This window comes from Bactrocera dorsalis, chromosome 2 (genome assembly GCF_023373825.1).
Source record: "Bactrocera dorsalis isolate Fly_Bdor chromosome 2, ASM2337382v1, whole genome shotgun sequence".
In the NCBI taxonomy this organism is placed as follows: Eukaryota; Metazoa; Arthropoda; class Insecta; order Diptera; family Tephritidae; genus Bactrocera; species Bactrocera dorsalis.
The window spans coordinates 76,397,236-76,414,390 of NC_064304.1; the positions used below are offsets into that span (position 1 = coordinate 76,397,236).

The 17,155-nt window shown below is 35.6% G+C and overlaps 1 protein-coding gene across 1 annotated transcript in view; it reads left to right on the top strand.

Moving 5' to 3' along the window:
- LOC105225175 (rabankyrin-5) overlaps window positions 1-16,703 on the top strand; it is a 144,673-nt gene extending 127,970 nt beyond the window's left edge. Inside the window, exons 5-7 of the mRNA XM_049449860.1 lie at window positions 10,501-11,363; window positions 11,432-12,857; window positions 16,435-16,703. Of these exons, the coding sequence (XP_049305817.1) occupies window positions 10,501-11,363; window positions 11,432-12,857; window positions 16,435-16,573 (2,428 nt within the window). The 3' untranslated portion in view covers window positions 16,574-16,703. The remainder of the gene's footprint in view (window positions 1-10,500; window positions 11,364-11,431; window positions 12,858-16,434) is intronic.
- The last annotated feature ends 452 nt before the right edge of the window (window positions 16,704-17,155 follow it).

Consider the following 17,155-nt stretch of genomic DNA (forward strand, 5'->3'; position numbering starts at 1 on the left):
CCCAACTCGCACATTACGGCATAAGAGCCCTGACAGTTGAGCTGGATAATCCCCACCATCAGTGTCTGGCGAGGGCGTGCTCAACAATGCCACAATATATAGGGCAGACAGCTGACATCATCAGATGCCCAGCTGGCCTACCCTTAAACTCAAATTTGCGGCAATGGGGTGCATTAATTTGTCCGTACCCTCAAGGACGACATTGGTGCTACCGTCAGCGGTCACCTTCCAGAGACGACTGACCATCCTCACGTCCGACCTCTGGGACGCCGGGCTGAAGTCCTGGAGGTTCAGCCGGAGTAGTTCCTCCATGAATTCTTCATGGGGGATCTCCGTATGAACCACCTGGACCACCACCCAACGACCCAACTTCCGACGAGACGTCCAATCCCACCTCCCCGAATTTTTTGTTATTCGCCACTCTCTCCCTCTCTAGAACAGAGGGAGTGCGAATAACCGCCCCACGACCCTTGATTGGCCTAACTTCATGGATCCTCACACCAAGTGACCACTTTTTTAATCACCTCATTAGAGGAAGTTGCAAGCCCATTACTCCTGACAACGACCGACCAAGTTTCCACAGGCTTCGGCGTCACCGGTGTAATTGCTTCCAACACAGGTGCTAAAGGCGCAGGCATCGGTGCCGACGGAGCCGGCATTGACCTGCTCGGCGTCGAAGAGTGTCCCCCGCAACTTCCCTTATGGGCATCAACTTGACCGCGAAGATGGGCATTTTCGGTTATAACCGCCATCAGGAGCGCCTCATATTTTGAGGCAAGCTCCAACAGCCCCTTCGCAGTCCCTGCTTAGAAATTCTTCGCCTCAAAACAAGCTCGTTAAGCTCCCCCGTGATCCTTTTGGCAGCCGCAACATGGCAACATGGCTAATCTCGCTTCCCGACTCACCTAATCAGTTGAACTGATCCGCTCGCGTACCACTAGCGCAGCAGGCTCATGGACAGATCGATTCTGGAGCAGCTGCTCTCCAGGTGTTAGCGTCTGAACGCGCTGAAAAATACGACTCGCGCGAGTTGTGGTTATTAAACTTCAGTTTAGTGAACCGCGAAAAGAAAACCACGACTTGTCGGATTGATCGTCAGAATTCTTCTATTCATTTATTTCCAATATTTTCTTAAGCTAAGTTCTATTTTCTGATACAAAATACATTATTTCTTTTCTTATTATTATTTTGGCTCAACCACTTGTAGTTGCGACAATATTTGTCAAGTGGCCTACTTCTCACATTACATCAATTGCATTCCCTCAAATATTTATGTTGCACTATTTATTGTGACGTTAATTGCTATCGCAATATTCGTTTGAACATATTAAATGTGCAGCGGAAATGCAATGTGATCCAATGTAAGTGCCCTGGTTTGTTTCGAAATATGATATGCATATTTCGTGTGGTCGCAATATTGTTGCGGTAACAAAAAAGGGAAAATATTTAAGTAGACCAGTTAATTCTAAGTGTTTTGGGGTAGGTCGTTGACGTTGACGTCGGCATTATTTCTTTGTTGCAGTTCTTATGAATTGCAGTTGCATTCATATCGGTCATGCCGATAGTGGTTGGCATCGACGTCGACGTAACTCCTCCCCCCTTGATTGAGCTCTCTCCTGGGAGATCACATTAGTAATTTTGAAATTCTTTCTCTTGTTTTTACAATAAATGATTATCGAAAGACTGACTATAATTACAATTGATATTGTATATATGCTTATATGTATGTATTGTTGTCGTTTTTGGTATTTAACTTCATCTATAAAGTTTATATTTTCTATTTGTTGTAATATAATATCATCAAATATAAGTTTCTTATTTATATCTTTAATGTTGTCTATATCGCTTGCTAATACAATGCTACTTTTAATTATTTTACTTTTTGTTGAAAATGTTTTATTATTAATTGTTATGCTACAATTGTAAAAATGTATTAAATAGTTTCCGCTTAAGGGAGAGCTGTTGTTTATAATGCAGTCACTTTCTACACTAGTATTTTTAGTATTTTTTACAAATATAATTCCTTCGTTAATGTTTATAATTTCGGAGGCGTTATTAAAAATTTTCATACAGTTTCTTTTTATCAAACAATTATTAATTGGCTTAAGACGTTGTAAATCTACATTATCATTAAATTCGTACAATTCATTGTTATATCTTAGTGCATATACTTGTTGAAACATTAACTCAAAGTTGCTTATATCTCCTAACGGCAATATTATAGATGTGTGTAGTGTTATTATTTCTGTTGGAATTTTGATAGCGAAAATAATATTATGGTTTTTGTCTGTAAGGGATCCTAATTTTATTTTTTTCAATTTTTGTGAGTCTAAGTTGTATTTTGTTATTTCTTGGTCGGTTATCATGTTGCTATGTAAAATTCCTAAACCACTTGCTGCTATATTGTCTTGTATGTGTTCTACATTGTCCTGTAATATTTTCAGTTTTAGAGAAAAGTCGAGGTATAAAATTTCGTCTTGGGTCCTTTTACTTATGTTCCCTATGGAGTTTAGTTTTGCAGATATCATATCCCTATCGTTATGCATAAGTCTTTTTAATTCAAGAAACGTTTTATTGAAATTAGTATTAATATCTATTTGTTTGTTTATTGTTTCGATAGCCTTGTGGTTGTTTGTGTCGATGATGTTGAGGTGTTGTTCAAGGTCTTGTCTATCATTGTCGTCCATGGTACCGTAAAGCCATTTTTGTACAGTTCCTACAGCATTTAGTAGGCCTCTTTTTTGTCTGTGGGGTGTGATAGTATTTATCTTGCTTCTAATAAATTTAATTTGCATGTTTAGTATTGCTTGTCCTACATGCAGATTTGCCGATTTTATATTAGATTCTATTTCATTAAGTAAATTTGATATTTCTAGTGGATTTATGACGTGTAATATTGTTACATATGACTTAACTATATCTGCATCGCCTGTTTGTATTTCTATATATCCTTTGTTGCTTTCTATTTTATCTATTGCTACTTGTCCCAGCCCCAGGGTCCAAATTGCTGTCAGGATCAAAAGTTTCAGGATCCATTGCCCCTGCAAATTTGTATTTCCGTTTAACGTTGTTTAAATGTATATCGTTTAGATTTGTTTTTATAAACTTCGGTTGTTCCTTATGCCTAACGCTTTTGTAATTCTTTACGTAACCTATATTTCTTTCTTCTACATAGCGTTCTCTGTTTTCGTTACTCTTGTTTATTCGCTTAGATTTTTCTTTGAATATTCTGTCATAAATTGTGCTCTTGTTACATTTACCTTCCTCAATATTTATGGGTTTTTCTTTTGTAACTGAGTGGTAGCTGTTATTATACCATTCTATAGCTTTGCTCATTTTATTTGTTATACTAGAGTTTTTATTTTCTATACCTAATACTCTAATTTTTTCTCCTAGTGTATTGTGTAGGCGTTCTACATCAGAATTGCTGGTGTGGTTATTTGGTTTAACGAGATGTAGTTCAATATTTTCGTTTCTGAGGAAATCTTTAACATTAATGCTTTTAAATTCGTTATCAGCAATAAGTTTTTTAAAATGTCCTCTTTGCGACTTATATTGGTTTATTTTTTCGATTATAGTTTGGCTGGTCCTATCTTCAAGAAAAAATGCTGTGGCGAATTTAGAAAACCTGTCTATAAAAGTTAGAAAATTCGCTTTTGAATTAGTGTAGCAATCCATGTGAATTATTTCTTTGCAATCTTTGGGTGTTTCCGTTAAATTAAATTTTGCTCTTATAGGTCGCCTATCATATTTGACTCTGTTGCATGTATCGCAGTTGTTTACGAATTTGTGCACCAGTTTTTTCAAATTTGGGAAGTAGATATGTCTTTTAACTCCTTCGTAGTTCTCCGATATTCCTGTGTGTCCTGTTTCAAACTTGTGATAATTTTGGATATGTCTGTAGGCTTCTTCTTCGCTATTTATATCTTTAGCGTGGTATGAACATTTAACAAATTTAATGTTGTCGAATCCATCAAATAACTCGATGATTTTTTGTTGTAATTTATTATATTCATGGTCGTTAACTTCGCTGTATATGCCAATTTTGCCTGAAGTGATATGTCTTCTGAGGATATCAGAAATATTGTTGTCGAGATCTACTGGTGGTACGTATATTTTTTTATTGTTGTGTTTTATTTCGAACTCCAATTGTTTGTTATCTGTTAAAATTATCTGAATTTTAAACCGATTGACTATGGTGTCCAAAATGGGTATATGGTTGTTCAATTGCTCCTCCTGAGAGTGTATTGTATTTACATCGTTTTCGTCTAAATTATTTTCTAAAGATAGATTGCTGCCTGTTTCCATAAAATTTATTAAATTGGTGTTATTATTGATTCTGCTAAGGAAATCTGCTACTTTGTTTTCCTTTCCTTTTATATAATTTACGTTCATATTGTATTCTCCTAATTTTATTATCCATCTTTGTAGTCTAGGATTTATATCTTTACAATGAGCCTTCGTGTATAGCCATTTTAATGGTTGATGATCTGTTAATAAATCAAATTGGACGCCATATAAGTAAGGCCGGAAGTAGTTTGTGGCCCAAACGATTGCTAACAACTCCTTTTCTGTTGTAGAATATCTACGTTCGTGGTCGTTGAGTGTTCTACTCGCATAACATACAGGATGTCCATTTTGTTGTAATACGGCACCGATTGCGAAATTGCTTGCGTCAGTAGTTAATGTAAATTTCTTTTTGAAATCTGGATAACTTAGTACTGGAGCTTCTGTCATTATTTGTTTTAATTTTTGAAATGAGTTTATATATGTAGAGTCGTTAATATTAATTTTAACATTTTTCTTTAGAAAATGTGTCATAGGTTGTGCTACTTTCGCGTAGTCTTTTATAAATTTCCGATAATATCCCGTAGCTCCTAGAAAAGACTTTATTTGTCTTGTTGTTTTTGGTAATTTTAGATCTTGTATTTTATTTATTTTCTCGAAATTCGGTTTAACTCCTTCAGGTGTTAAAACGTGGCCTAGAAATTGTGTTTCTTTGGCACAAAAATTGCACTTGTCAAATTGTACCTTAAGGTTATGCTTCTTTAGTGCATTGAAAATTTTTGTTAGGCTTTGTATATGCTCTTCTAATGTTGTACTAAAAACGAGAATGTCATCCATGTATACTACGCATATTTTATTTATGTATTCTCTAAGAACACAATTCATCAGCCTTTGGAAGGTTGATGGGGCGTTTTTGAGACCGAATGGCATTCTAACGTATTCGTAATGACCAAAAGGGGTGGAAAACGCGGTTTTCTTTCTATCTTCCTCTTTTACTAAGATTTGGTGGAATCCTTTTGCGAGATCGAGTGTCGTAAAGTATACAGCTCTTCCTAATTTATCTAATATATTATCAATGTTTGGGATTGGGAATTTGTCATCGATTGTGATATCATTTAGTTTTCTGTAGTCTATCACGATCCGCCATTTCTTTGTTTGGGAGTTATCTGATTTTTTTTGTACTATCCATAAAGGACTATTGTAAGGGCAATTACTATTTCTTATGATTCCTTGTTTTAACATTTCTTTAATTTGTTTAGTTATCTCTTCTTCGTGTATCTGTGGGTATCTGTAAATTTTTGAATATACTGGAGTGTCTATCGTGGTCACTATCTCGTGTTCAATAGCTGATGTACTAGTAAGGTCATCTCCTTCTTTATAAAATAGGTTCTTGTAATTTTTTATTAACTTACTAACTAAAAATTTCTCTTCTTTATTTAGATTTGTTGTAAATTGCTCAATTTGTAAGTCCCTATTTTCCGTACTTTCTAATTGATAAATTTCATTAAAATTATATGGGCAAGAATTCATAAATTTTATCACTTCGTTATTAATTGTTAAGGTATCGTTTCTCATATCAATAACTGCTTGTAATGGTTTTAGTATGTTTTGCCCAAGGATTGCATCGAATCCTTTATTATGTAAATCAGTTAATTTCCATGACATATTTGCGTCAAAATTAAATTCGAGGGGTAAACTTGTTATTATTTCCCATTTGATTAGTGCTTCACTATTAAATGACCGGATTTTTATTGGGTTATTTAATAGTATTCTGTTATACTTCATTAATTTTCTATTGTCGATAAGGGACGTAGTAGAGCCTGAGTCGATTAGGCATGTAATCTTTTCATTTTTTATTGTTAATTCTACTAACGGAAGGTAGTTTTGGTATGGTCCAAGGGAAAATTTACTTCTTGGTTTATATGGTCTACTTCCATTGGAATTTCATTCCTATATTTAATACTTCTTTCACCGTTATAATTGTTATGGTTTTGGTAAGTCCGTCTGAATGAGCTTGCTGTGTTATTACTTTGGTTTTGATTATTGAAACGATTACTGTTTAATCGTGTTTGTTCTGTATTTCCTTGTCTAGGATTCGTCCTTGTTCTTTCGTTGTTGAATCTATTATTAGAATTGTTAAAATTATAAAACCTATTATTTGTTTGGTTATGATCCCCAGGTCTTTGATTGTTTATTTTATTTCCTACTTGACCATAGTAGCTTCTATTAGTAAGTCCTGTTTCTTCTAATACGTAAAATGCTTCCCTTAATGAGTTAATGTTCCTACCGTAAATTATTGACGATAAATGAGGCGGAATATTATTTAAAAATGTTTTTAATATTAATGACTCATTAGTCTTAGGAGAAAATTCTGTCGGCTTATTTTCGTCTAAATTATATTTTAAGTTAAGCTTATCTAATATGTTTTTTAAGTTGTAATAATAATGACTTACATTATACTGCCTGGTTGTGATGGCCTGGTGGAAGAGTTGGTGGTAGCTTTCCCTTATTCCGAAGTTCCGTATCAGTTCTGTCTTCACTTCGTCCCACGATGAGTCCCTGTTTAGTGTCCGTATTATCTGGAGTGTCCTCTCCTTGGATCTTGGTCTTTATGTGTCTCTCCCATACATAATTTTTGACCGCTTGGTTCTCGTCGAACAAGGGCAGGATCAGTTCCACCTCTCCAATGAATGAAGATATGTCGTAGCTCCCGTCGCCTCTGAACTCTTTGATTTTCGCAGCTTCCTTAAGGAGGTCCGACGCTGATATCCGGTTTAGATCGTTGTTGGTGATTGCCATTGTGGTAGTTAAATGTGTAGAATTATGTTTTTTTTTTTTTTTTTTCAAGAAGTTAGTTCTTTTATATTTATAAAATGATGTAACACTGTTTGAACCCGCAAGCAATAGTAAGTTTCTTATAAATGATTCAATGACTTTTGGCAGTTAGATTTCGTAATATGTCAGAAGTTCACTCTAAAATATTTATGTTGTGTCAGGCTCTTTTTCTTTGTCTAAGGACAAAGTTCCGTCGACTACGCCAGTTGTGGTTATTAAACTTCAGTTTAGTGAACCGCGAAAAGAAAACCACGACTTGTCGGATTGATCGTCAGAATTCTTCTATTCATTTATTTCCAATATTTTCTTAAGCTAAGTTCTATTTTCTGATACAAAATACATTATTTCTTTTCTTATTATTATTTTGGCTCAACCACTTGTAGTTGCGACAATATTTGTCAAGTGGCCTACTTCTCACATTACATCAATTGCATTCCCTCAAATATTTATGTTGCACTATTTATTGTGACGTTAATTGCTATCGCAATATTCGTTTGAACATATTAAATGTGCAGCGGAAATGCAATGTGATCCAATGTAAGTGCCCTGGTTTGTTTCGAAATATGATATGCATATTTCGTGTGGTCGCAATATTGTTGCGGTAACAAAAAAGGGAAAATATTTAAGTAGACCAGTTAATTCTAAGTGTTTTGGGGTAGGTCGTTAACGTTGACGTCGGCATTATTTCTTTGTTGCAGTTCTTATGAATTGCAGTTGCATTCATATCGGTCATGCCGATAGTGGTTGGCATCGACGTCGACGTAACTCGCGCAGCCCTGCTCAGTAACAGCGACCACCCAAGCGGTCGATTGTAGCGTGCTCACAGTGGCGCAGCCAACAACTCCAACCAGTGGTCGGATTAAGGCCACTTAGCTGGCCGCCGGACGGACAATGTCCTCGTAATGGTCCGGAGTCGACCGATGTGGCGCTGAACCGAATCGCACCGTGGGCTAAACGGTAGCGCTCTTACGACCATTGGTCCACACAGGAGTCGCAATCTCCAACGCTGCACAGACGCTTGCACCCTGGGGCAATCCCGTCCAGACTGTCCTAACACTGAGCCAACTAAACACCAGATGCTCAGCTCAGAACTACTGGAAGGTAGTCAGCAAGAGTGCCAACAACGCGGAGCTACACTGGAACCGTGCGAAGCTTCCGCCAATAACAACAACATGGATGACCGCGTTGTCCGTATATAACTTAATAATAATAATATAACTTATCGCTATATTACTCACTGACCGTACACAATAATGCACAAAATTGTACAAAAATGTGTACCTGCACGAAAACACTCGCGCCAGGCAATAAGGGTGCCAGCAAATCGCGTAAACAAATTACCGCACAAAAGGTAATCGCAAAAAATCACCAAAAAATACACTTGAAAATATCGCAACGATGCGCGCGCACGTCTATCCGCGTCGACAGTCAACTAACGAATGCGTCACTGTTGACAGTCATAACTTTGATGTTGTAGATAGTTTCGTATATTTGGGAACAAGTGTAAACACCAGCAACAATATCAGCCTGGAAATCCAACGCAGGATAACTCTTGCCAACAGGTGCTACTTCGGACTGAGTAGGCAATTGAGAAGTAAAGTCCTCTCTCGACGATCAAAAACCAAACTGTATGGTGCAGAGGCATGGACGATGACAACAACTGATGAGTTGACGTTGCGAGATAAAAGTTCTGCGAAAGATTTACGGCCCTTTGCGCGTTGGCCACGGCGAATACCGCATTCAATGGAACGATGAGCTGTATGAGATATATGACGACATTGAAATAGTTCAACGAATTAAAAGACAGGGGCTATGCGGGCTAGGTCATGTTGTCCGAATGGACGAAAACACTCCAGCTCTGAAAGTATTCGACACAGTACCCGTCGCGGGAAGCAGAAGAAGAGGAAGACCTCCACTCCGTTGGAAGGACCAAGTGGAGAAGGACCTGGCCTCGCTTGGAATATCCAATTGGTGCCACGTAGCGAAAAGAAGAAAGGACTGGCGCGCTGTTGTTAACTCGGCTATAATCGCGTAAGCGGTGTCTACGCCAATTAAGAAGAAGAAACCAAACGCTACATCTAACATAAAAAAATAGCGAAATATTTGCAGTGATGATAAAAAGGTCTATTATAATTTGAGGTATACAAAAATATTTTCGAAGCATTGCAGAGAATACTGCAATATTTAAATGATGTAGAATATGCGTATAATTTCAAACTCATCCTTCTTCAAAAATAATACAGTTGTTAAATATTGGGAATGGTAGAATAGAATTGCAACCGAATACGCAGTGTAATGGATCATGACTGGCTTAGTAATGAGGCGATGAATATTATATCACGTGCATCCCAAAATACTAGAGCGATTGAGGTCTGGTTCATAACGTGGAGTCCACTAGGCTAACTGTTTATTGGACTCCAGTGTGAAATGATGGAGTCTTTTTTCTATTGTCACGCATTGACGCTTCGGTTTTATTACGATTAAGGAGAACTCAAACACTCCAAAGAATCAGCAAGAGAATCGTCGCTGCCATATTCAACCATCCCCAACACCTAGAGACCTTCCACCCTCTTGCCTGAAATGAGAAAAACATATAAGTAATTATCTAATATTGTATATTTTTAATCTTAATTTTATTGCTCATTTTTGCCTACCGCCTCCTGATGTTCCACTTGGTATAAAACTACCGCTCCGCGACAGTAGTTATACCAGTCACATATGGTAGCGTTAGATAATATAGGTTCCCTGACAATGTCATTCTTCCGGACTTCTTCGTGTGACCAGTGCGATGCGTAGCTGTCCATTAAATAAAAAATGTGGTGCAAAGGTATTTTTGCATTTTCTAACCAACTGCCCTTCGATCGGGATATCGCCGGCAAGATTCGAAAGGGACAAAAACTACGGTACTTTGCTTTAAAAGTAGCGGTAGTAATATCCGTTAGAGAACATTCATGTTAAAGAGGATGTTGTACTATCTATGACATTGCTACTTCTTCGCGTATGATTCTTTTTTGCGTGGGCCGCGCTTCAAAACAATAACCCTGGTCGGTCCAACACCGAGTGTATACTATAACTCGAAAACTATAAGCTTTCTGCGGCTATAACTTTATATATTCTTGATCTGGAGAATCTCCTCTATCAGACCATATCCATTTTATTGCCAAAATCCTGGGACGGTACTCAAAAGCCGACCTAAAATACTTACTTTTAACAAAAACAAAATTATTTAAAAATGAAATGCAATGTACATCTGGCCCTGCATGCGGAACAGTAAATATAAAATATATTTTTATGTATTAATAAAAATTAGTATGATAAAATGAGTATATTAATTACCAAAAACCACATAAATATAAGTTATTTAAATTTGTTTTGCAGGGAATCGGGAAACACTGCCTTACATATGCTTTGTCAGTATAATTATGGAGAATCTGAACGAGATGATTACTCGTCAATAATAAATATTAGTGAAAAGTTGCTTTCTCTTAATCCAAACGTTAATGTACAAAATAACCGAGGTGAAACCCCTCTTCATGTAGCAATATTATCTGGTAACCACAACATAATAAACATGCTGGTTTCTAGGCCCGATATCGATATTAATTTGCAAAACAATAATGAAAACACCGCTTTAGAACTATGTTTATTAAATAAAGTGGACTTATGGAAATTGCCTTTAAAACTAATAGAACTTGGAGCTAACGTTAACCCAATCAAAGCTTCGACTCAAGACGATTTGATGCAAGTCTTGGCAAAGAAGAGTTTGGAGGATTCGGCAATTTTTTTAGCAGATTATGCGGATCTTAATCACGTCAATGCCGAAGGATATACTGTACTCCATATAGCTGCACATATGAATTTATCACATTTAGCCGCAAAATTATTACAAGTCGGTGCTAATTCAAATGCTCAGTTGCGCCAATCTCAAATGAAATCACCTATTCACATAGCAGTGGAAGCTAATGCTACTGATGTTTTAAAAGAAATTGTAAATCAAAAATCATGTGTGTCAGGGGAACCACCAAACTTTGATTGTAAAGATGATAACGGGAATACTCCATTAAGCCTTAGTATAGAATTAGGACGTAGACATCTTATTTCTATCCTAATAGATGGAGGCGCAAATGTTAATGCTCGAAACGATAACGATATGACACTTTTGCATCAATCAATTTTAAATAAAGACGCGGACACGGCAATTTTGCTTTTACAAAATGGCGCTGATGCAAATTTCCTAACTGGTATAACCATTATTTTATAGGTTATTATTTCTTTGTATATTAATAATTTTTTCATTGGTTTAAAAAAGGAGACAAAAAATCGCCTCTACAGCTGGCTATATACTCTCATTTACCCAAAGTAGTTGATAACTTGTGTGCTAAAGGAGTGGCTTTAAAGACATTTAATGACAACATGAGGGATCCACCACTTTGGACAAGCTTAGAGCTTGGATATGAAGACATTGCGCAAATCTTATTGCGTCACGGTGTTGATACAGATTGCTGGGATATTGGACCTGAAGGTTGTATGCAAACTATGCTACATCGAGCTATAGATGAAAACAAAGAATCAATAGCAATTTTTTTGATAAAAAGTCAATGTGATATTGACTCACCCCGCCAGCCTGGTCCAAAAGGGGAAGGAGGAGATGAAGCTAACGATAAAGCTTCTCCATTACATGTTTGCTGCCATTGGGGTTTAATAAAAGTATTGCAAGCTTTAATTGATCATGGTGCGAATGTTAATGCATTAGATATCAACAACCAAACTCCTATTCACATAGCAATTAGAAATCAGCACGAAGAAATTATCTCTATTTTATTATGCCATCCAAATATTGATTTGAGAATTCGAGATCGTGAAGGAAATACTCCTTTCGCTCAAGCCCTTCTTGTTAGAAATCACAAAGCCGCAGAACGAATTTTGGAACGACTACCAAACGCTGCAGAGCAAATGGATAATCGTGGACGTAATTTTCTTCATTTAGCCATACTTAAAGATGATCTGGAAGGCGTTCTTTTTTTATTATCCGTTCAAGTAGATGTCAATTCAAGAGTTCATGATGTGAATCAATCTACGCCTTTACATTTGGCAGCATCTTCGCGAAATGAAATGATAATGAGAACACTTATTCTTGCAGGAGCACGCGTTAGTGAAACAGATGCAACTCAAAAGACACCTCTTCATATTTCAGCTGACCGAGGTAATTTAGCTGCTGTATCAGCACTGTTACAGAACAACGCGGACTATGACGGTGTTGATAGTGATGGAAATAATGCTTTACATATTGCTGTCCGTGGAGGATATTTAAGTATTGTTCGAGAACTATTAACAGAATCACAAATTGATGCGGAAGCCGTAAATCAAAAAGGACGAACACCACTTCATGAATTGTGCCGCACTGGAGAAGATACTTCAGCGGCTGCAATCTGTGATCTATTCATTGAATGCATGCCAAAATATCCGATAAATAAACCTGACGCAGATGGCAATACGCCCTTACTACTAGCTTTTATGAGAGGACAGTCGCCCTTATGCAAAACTTTAGTGAAGTATGGGGCTTGTCTTGGTATGGAAAATCGAGACGGTGTTAGCATTTTCAATTTTAAGTTGGCCACAGATCAACTTTTACACAAGCTTCTTGATCAGCTGCCTCAAGAATCCCCATGGTCCGAGTCAGATGTCTGTCAAGAATGTCGCATAAAATTTTCACTAACAGTTCGAAAACATCATTGGTAAGTAAATATTATTTATTAATAACTTCTTAACCGCAATTATTATTATTACAAAAAATTACATTATAAAAGCTTTGTATCCATTTATGGACATAATTTCGCTATTGGTTTCTAGTTTCTATTCGTTAGTTTACCTGTCATGGCTACTAATATCGTACTTTGTATTATGTGGAGCTATTGAGTAACCATATGCAAAGAAAATTCTAAGAATTACTTTTTGGATAAGTAATTGATGATATTGCTCAATTGTGTAAGAGAGTAAGACAGTTAGATAAGCCAAATACGAGTATTCACGACAGAAAAGAAATGTTATTTTTTTGCTTAACAATAACATTTATATAAAATAAATTTAAGTGCTTTACTACTAACCATTTGACAGCGGAGAAAAAGTCTGCGTACAAGTAGTAATTTCCCGGTAATAAGAAAATGTAAATTTGTCGGAAAGTTAGTTTTACTAATTTAAAAGATTTTTTATTCTAAGGGGACGCTAACGTCTACAGGTTGTTCTGCATGTACTGGAGAGAACGCCGTATAATACGATTTTTTAATAATGTTTAATTTCCTTGTTACTATCTTCCTGTACAAATCTCAGTAAATGTTCCTAGGATTTATACAGCTATGGTCAGAAAACGGGGGTGTACAAAGCAGCTCCCAATCCTGAACAGTGATTATTTTTCTAGAGTACAGTGTTATATTATATATTGTATTAATGCCTCCTCACTGTTAGCTATAGCAGGTTTTATCAGTATAAAATTAATTATATACCCACCATTTTCAGTGGTATCTCCATTATCCCATATTGGGTAGTGAGACTTCGGGTCTGCCCCCGGATTTCTACTGATAGCATTTTTTCATCTTGAGACATTTAATAGTATATAAGGGTGCCTGTCGATGCAGCCAACGTGATTTCCAGGGATAATGGGATGCCCAACTTATTCCAGTGTGAGAGCGCCTCAAAATAAGCGTTTTTTTATAACATTTTCCATTATCGCCAGATCGAACAAAATAAGAATTTTTGGGCATTTTAAATTAAAAAACCCAACATTTATTACGATTGCAAATTATTATATATTGGACTTGTAATATATGGCGAAATTACTTTAATCCTTTTTTATGATTTTATGGTATATTAACACAACTCACTTTCGATCTTTCAATACTTAATAAGGTGAATTAAACCTGTTAGTTCTCAATTAATAAAAGTTTTTAATCATTTGAAATTGAAAATTAATTCTATTATGCATCAAATTACAAAACGTTTCATGAAATATATTTAAATTTCGCATTTTCTTTGATTTTCATTGTTTTAAATTTTTGTTAGCGATCTTGAACGGCGGCAACAAATTCTTCCGTTCACATATATTTTTGGTATAATTTCAATCTAGCCGTTCCAGTCATTCCAATTGCAAAACATCAAAACCTACCCAATCCAGTCAACTTTCAAAGTTCGGTAGCTGAGCGGTTCTCACATTTCCAGTGACAGAAGAGTTGGAGACGAAATGCTTTTCGATCCTTTTATTGTAAACTAACACAAGTTGCTTCAGTTGTTATATTTGATTACGTATCTTTTATCTGAATAGAAATCATATAGATGTTATTAGTAGTACCATCTATATATCAGCAACAGTAAAGCGTGGACGGGTCCTCTAATAATAGCTCGAATTCTTTCGAATTTCGAAAAATCGCCAAAGTCGTTTTTTTATTTATCGTTTTGAACCATAAAAGGTTTATTGAACAGGAAAAGTTCGACCATAAAAAAATGAAAGTATACTTGGGATATTTTGTCTCAATTATGTTTAATTTTTAAAATTTTTTTTTTTAATTATTTATATACCAGAGTAATAAATTCTTAATGCATTGATTAATGAAAAATAATCTATCTTCGATTCGCCAAGAGTTAGAGAATAGTGAATCGAACAAATTTACCAGTTGTTTAAACAATCTTGTGTTTAAATCTTGCGCATGTACACTTGCAGTCACTAAAAACGCACCACCAAATATAATTGAAATAAGATCATATGAGCAATTTGTTTACAAAGTTGGAATATTAGGACAATTTTTATTTGTTTGACCACATAGTGTAAATTAATAGTCCAAAAAAATTTTTCTCGAAAATGGTTTTGTAAGGAATATTCAATGAATTAAAAAAATTAACCATGATACTCATGAATAATCAAAAGAAAATGCTATGAAGTTAATTTAAGGCGGCTAAATCATTTACACCAATAATTGTAGAAATATAGACTTCACATTGGATTCTTCTAATCAAATGGTGAAAATTTCCATATCTACTCTTATAGATAGTGCACTTCTGAAGCGGCCACTTCGAGCAATAGTTGAATGGCTACAATCACTTCTAACTGATATTTGCCGAAAATATAAGTTTTCTTCATCTTTTGCCAATATTTTTTTGACCATGAGTTAATTTCTTTTGATCATGGCATTTTGCGCAACTTTTCAAATACACAATTATAACTGAACCCAATTTCATAAAACATAATTTCTCAGTGCTTACTAGATATAGTACACATTTTTTCAAATTTGCGGTGATATAGCTGAAGATGGCATGCAAAAGTGGTGCTGCGTTTATATTGACCGTAAGTGTATGTGCAGTAGTGTTACACTTCTTTTCGGAGACAAAAAACTATGTAACAATTAGTTATATAAGTATTTAAGTTTCTATAGGGTGGGCCATATAAAATTTAAAATTTCGAAGATAAGGCGGAAAAGATTGAGTGTAGCGTTTGCTGTATGGCACGTAGCGCCGTCCTCTAGAACCAAATGTTGTCCAAGTCTTCCTTTTCAATTTGCTTGAAGAAAAATTCGGTTAACATTGCGCGATACTTCTCACCATTGATGGTTACGGTTCCTTTTTCACTTTCGAAGAAAAATGAGCCGATGATTCAACCAGACCAAAATCCGCACCATACAGTGATTCGTGCTGGGTGCATTGGCTTCTCGACGATTACGTGCGGGTTTTCTGTGCCCCAAATGCGACAATTCTGCTTGTTAACGTAACCATCGAGGTGGAACTGAGCCTCGTCCGAAAAGATGATTTTTCGGTAAAATTGACCATCCTCGGTCAAACGATCTTCTGCCCAATCTGCGAACTGTATAATAGTGAATAGTGTCCCATTTCGTAAATTTTGGACTTTTTACTGAATATCTGTCACTTTCCGAATGGTATTTGACGTTTCCAATGTCGAAATATAGATAATTCAAATTTAAAACGTTAGATGGCCCACCCGTTATAAACGACTGTAATTTATTTTAAGCCTTACGTATGGAAATTAATAAAAAATATTTGTATTTTAATTTTGTAATATGTCATATGAACTATTAACAAAAGTAAAACTGGTCTAAAATGTGTTAAAGAAAACTGTATATATTGAATATTGAAGATAACGGTAATAACACTTTAATGAGTATCCACATATTCTTTTGTCTCAATCCTATTAACTTTTTTTTGTAAATATTTTGATAAGATAATGAGCAGAGAAATACCGAATCGAAGATAGATACATACATATATACAAAACGTAAGAATATTATTAAAATAAATACATTTATGTTTTAGCCGTCATTGCGGGCGAGTTTTATGCTCCAAATGCTCAAACAACGATGTTCCAATACTTAAATTTGGTTTGAATAAACCCACTCGTGTATGCTGCACTTGCTTTAATGTTTTGCAAGGAGGAAAACCTACTTTACAATGAACAACAGCACTGCATTTAAACTGTTCACGTATATATTTAAATCATATTTTTTTCAAAATGTATATAATAATTAAAGTAGCATGTTTTTATTTATAACCCATAATAAATAAATATATTTATAAAATAGAAACTACTCATATTGAAACTCAATTTGTTTTTGATGTAGTGAATCCTAATTAGTGGAGAACTCAAATTTGAACTATTATGTTGAGTTATTTTGCGATACATACATTGTATGTATTCCTATTTTGGGTAGTCTTTTCGTATTTTATCAATAGATGTCGTTGCAGTCGTATATCTGCAGCGCTACCAATCACATTGTGTCATATCATATCGTGTTGGAAAGGTGAGCTTCATTCAACCAAAAAAAAATTAAATTCGGGAAAGTTGAAAAAAAGTTGCAGCTGTTCAAAAATGGGTGAAAATAATTAATAAATTCGCTATATTTTCAAATTTTTGCATAAAGAGGGAAAGAATGCTACGCAAGTCACCAATGAAATTTGTGAAGTTTACGGAGTATATAAGTTCGAGTAGCACAACAATGGTTCAGTCGCTTCCGTTCTGGAAACATCGGAATTTCGA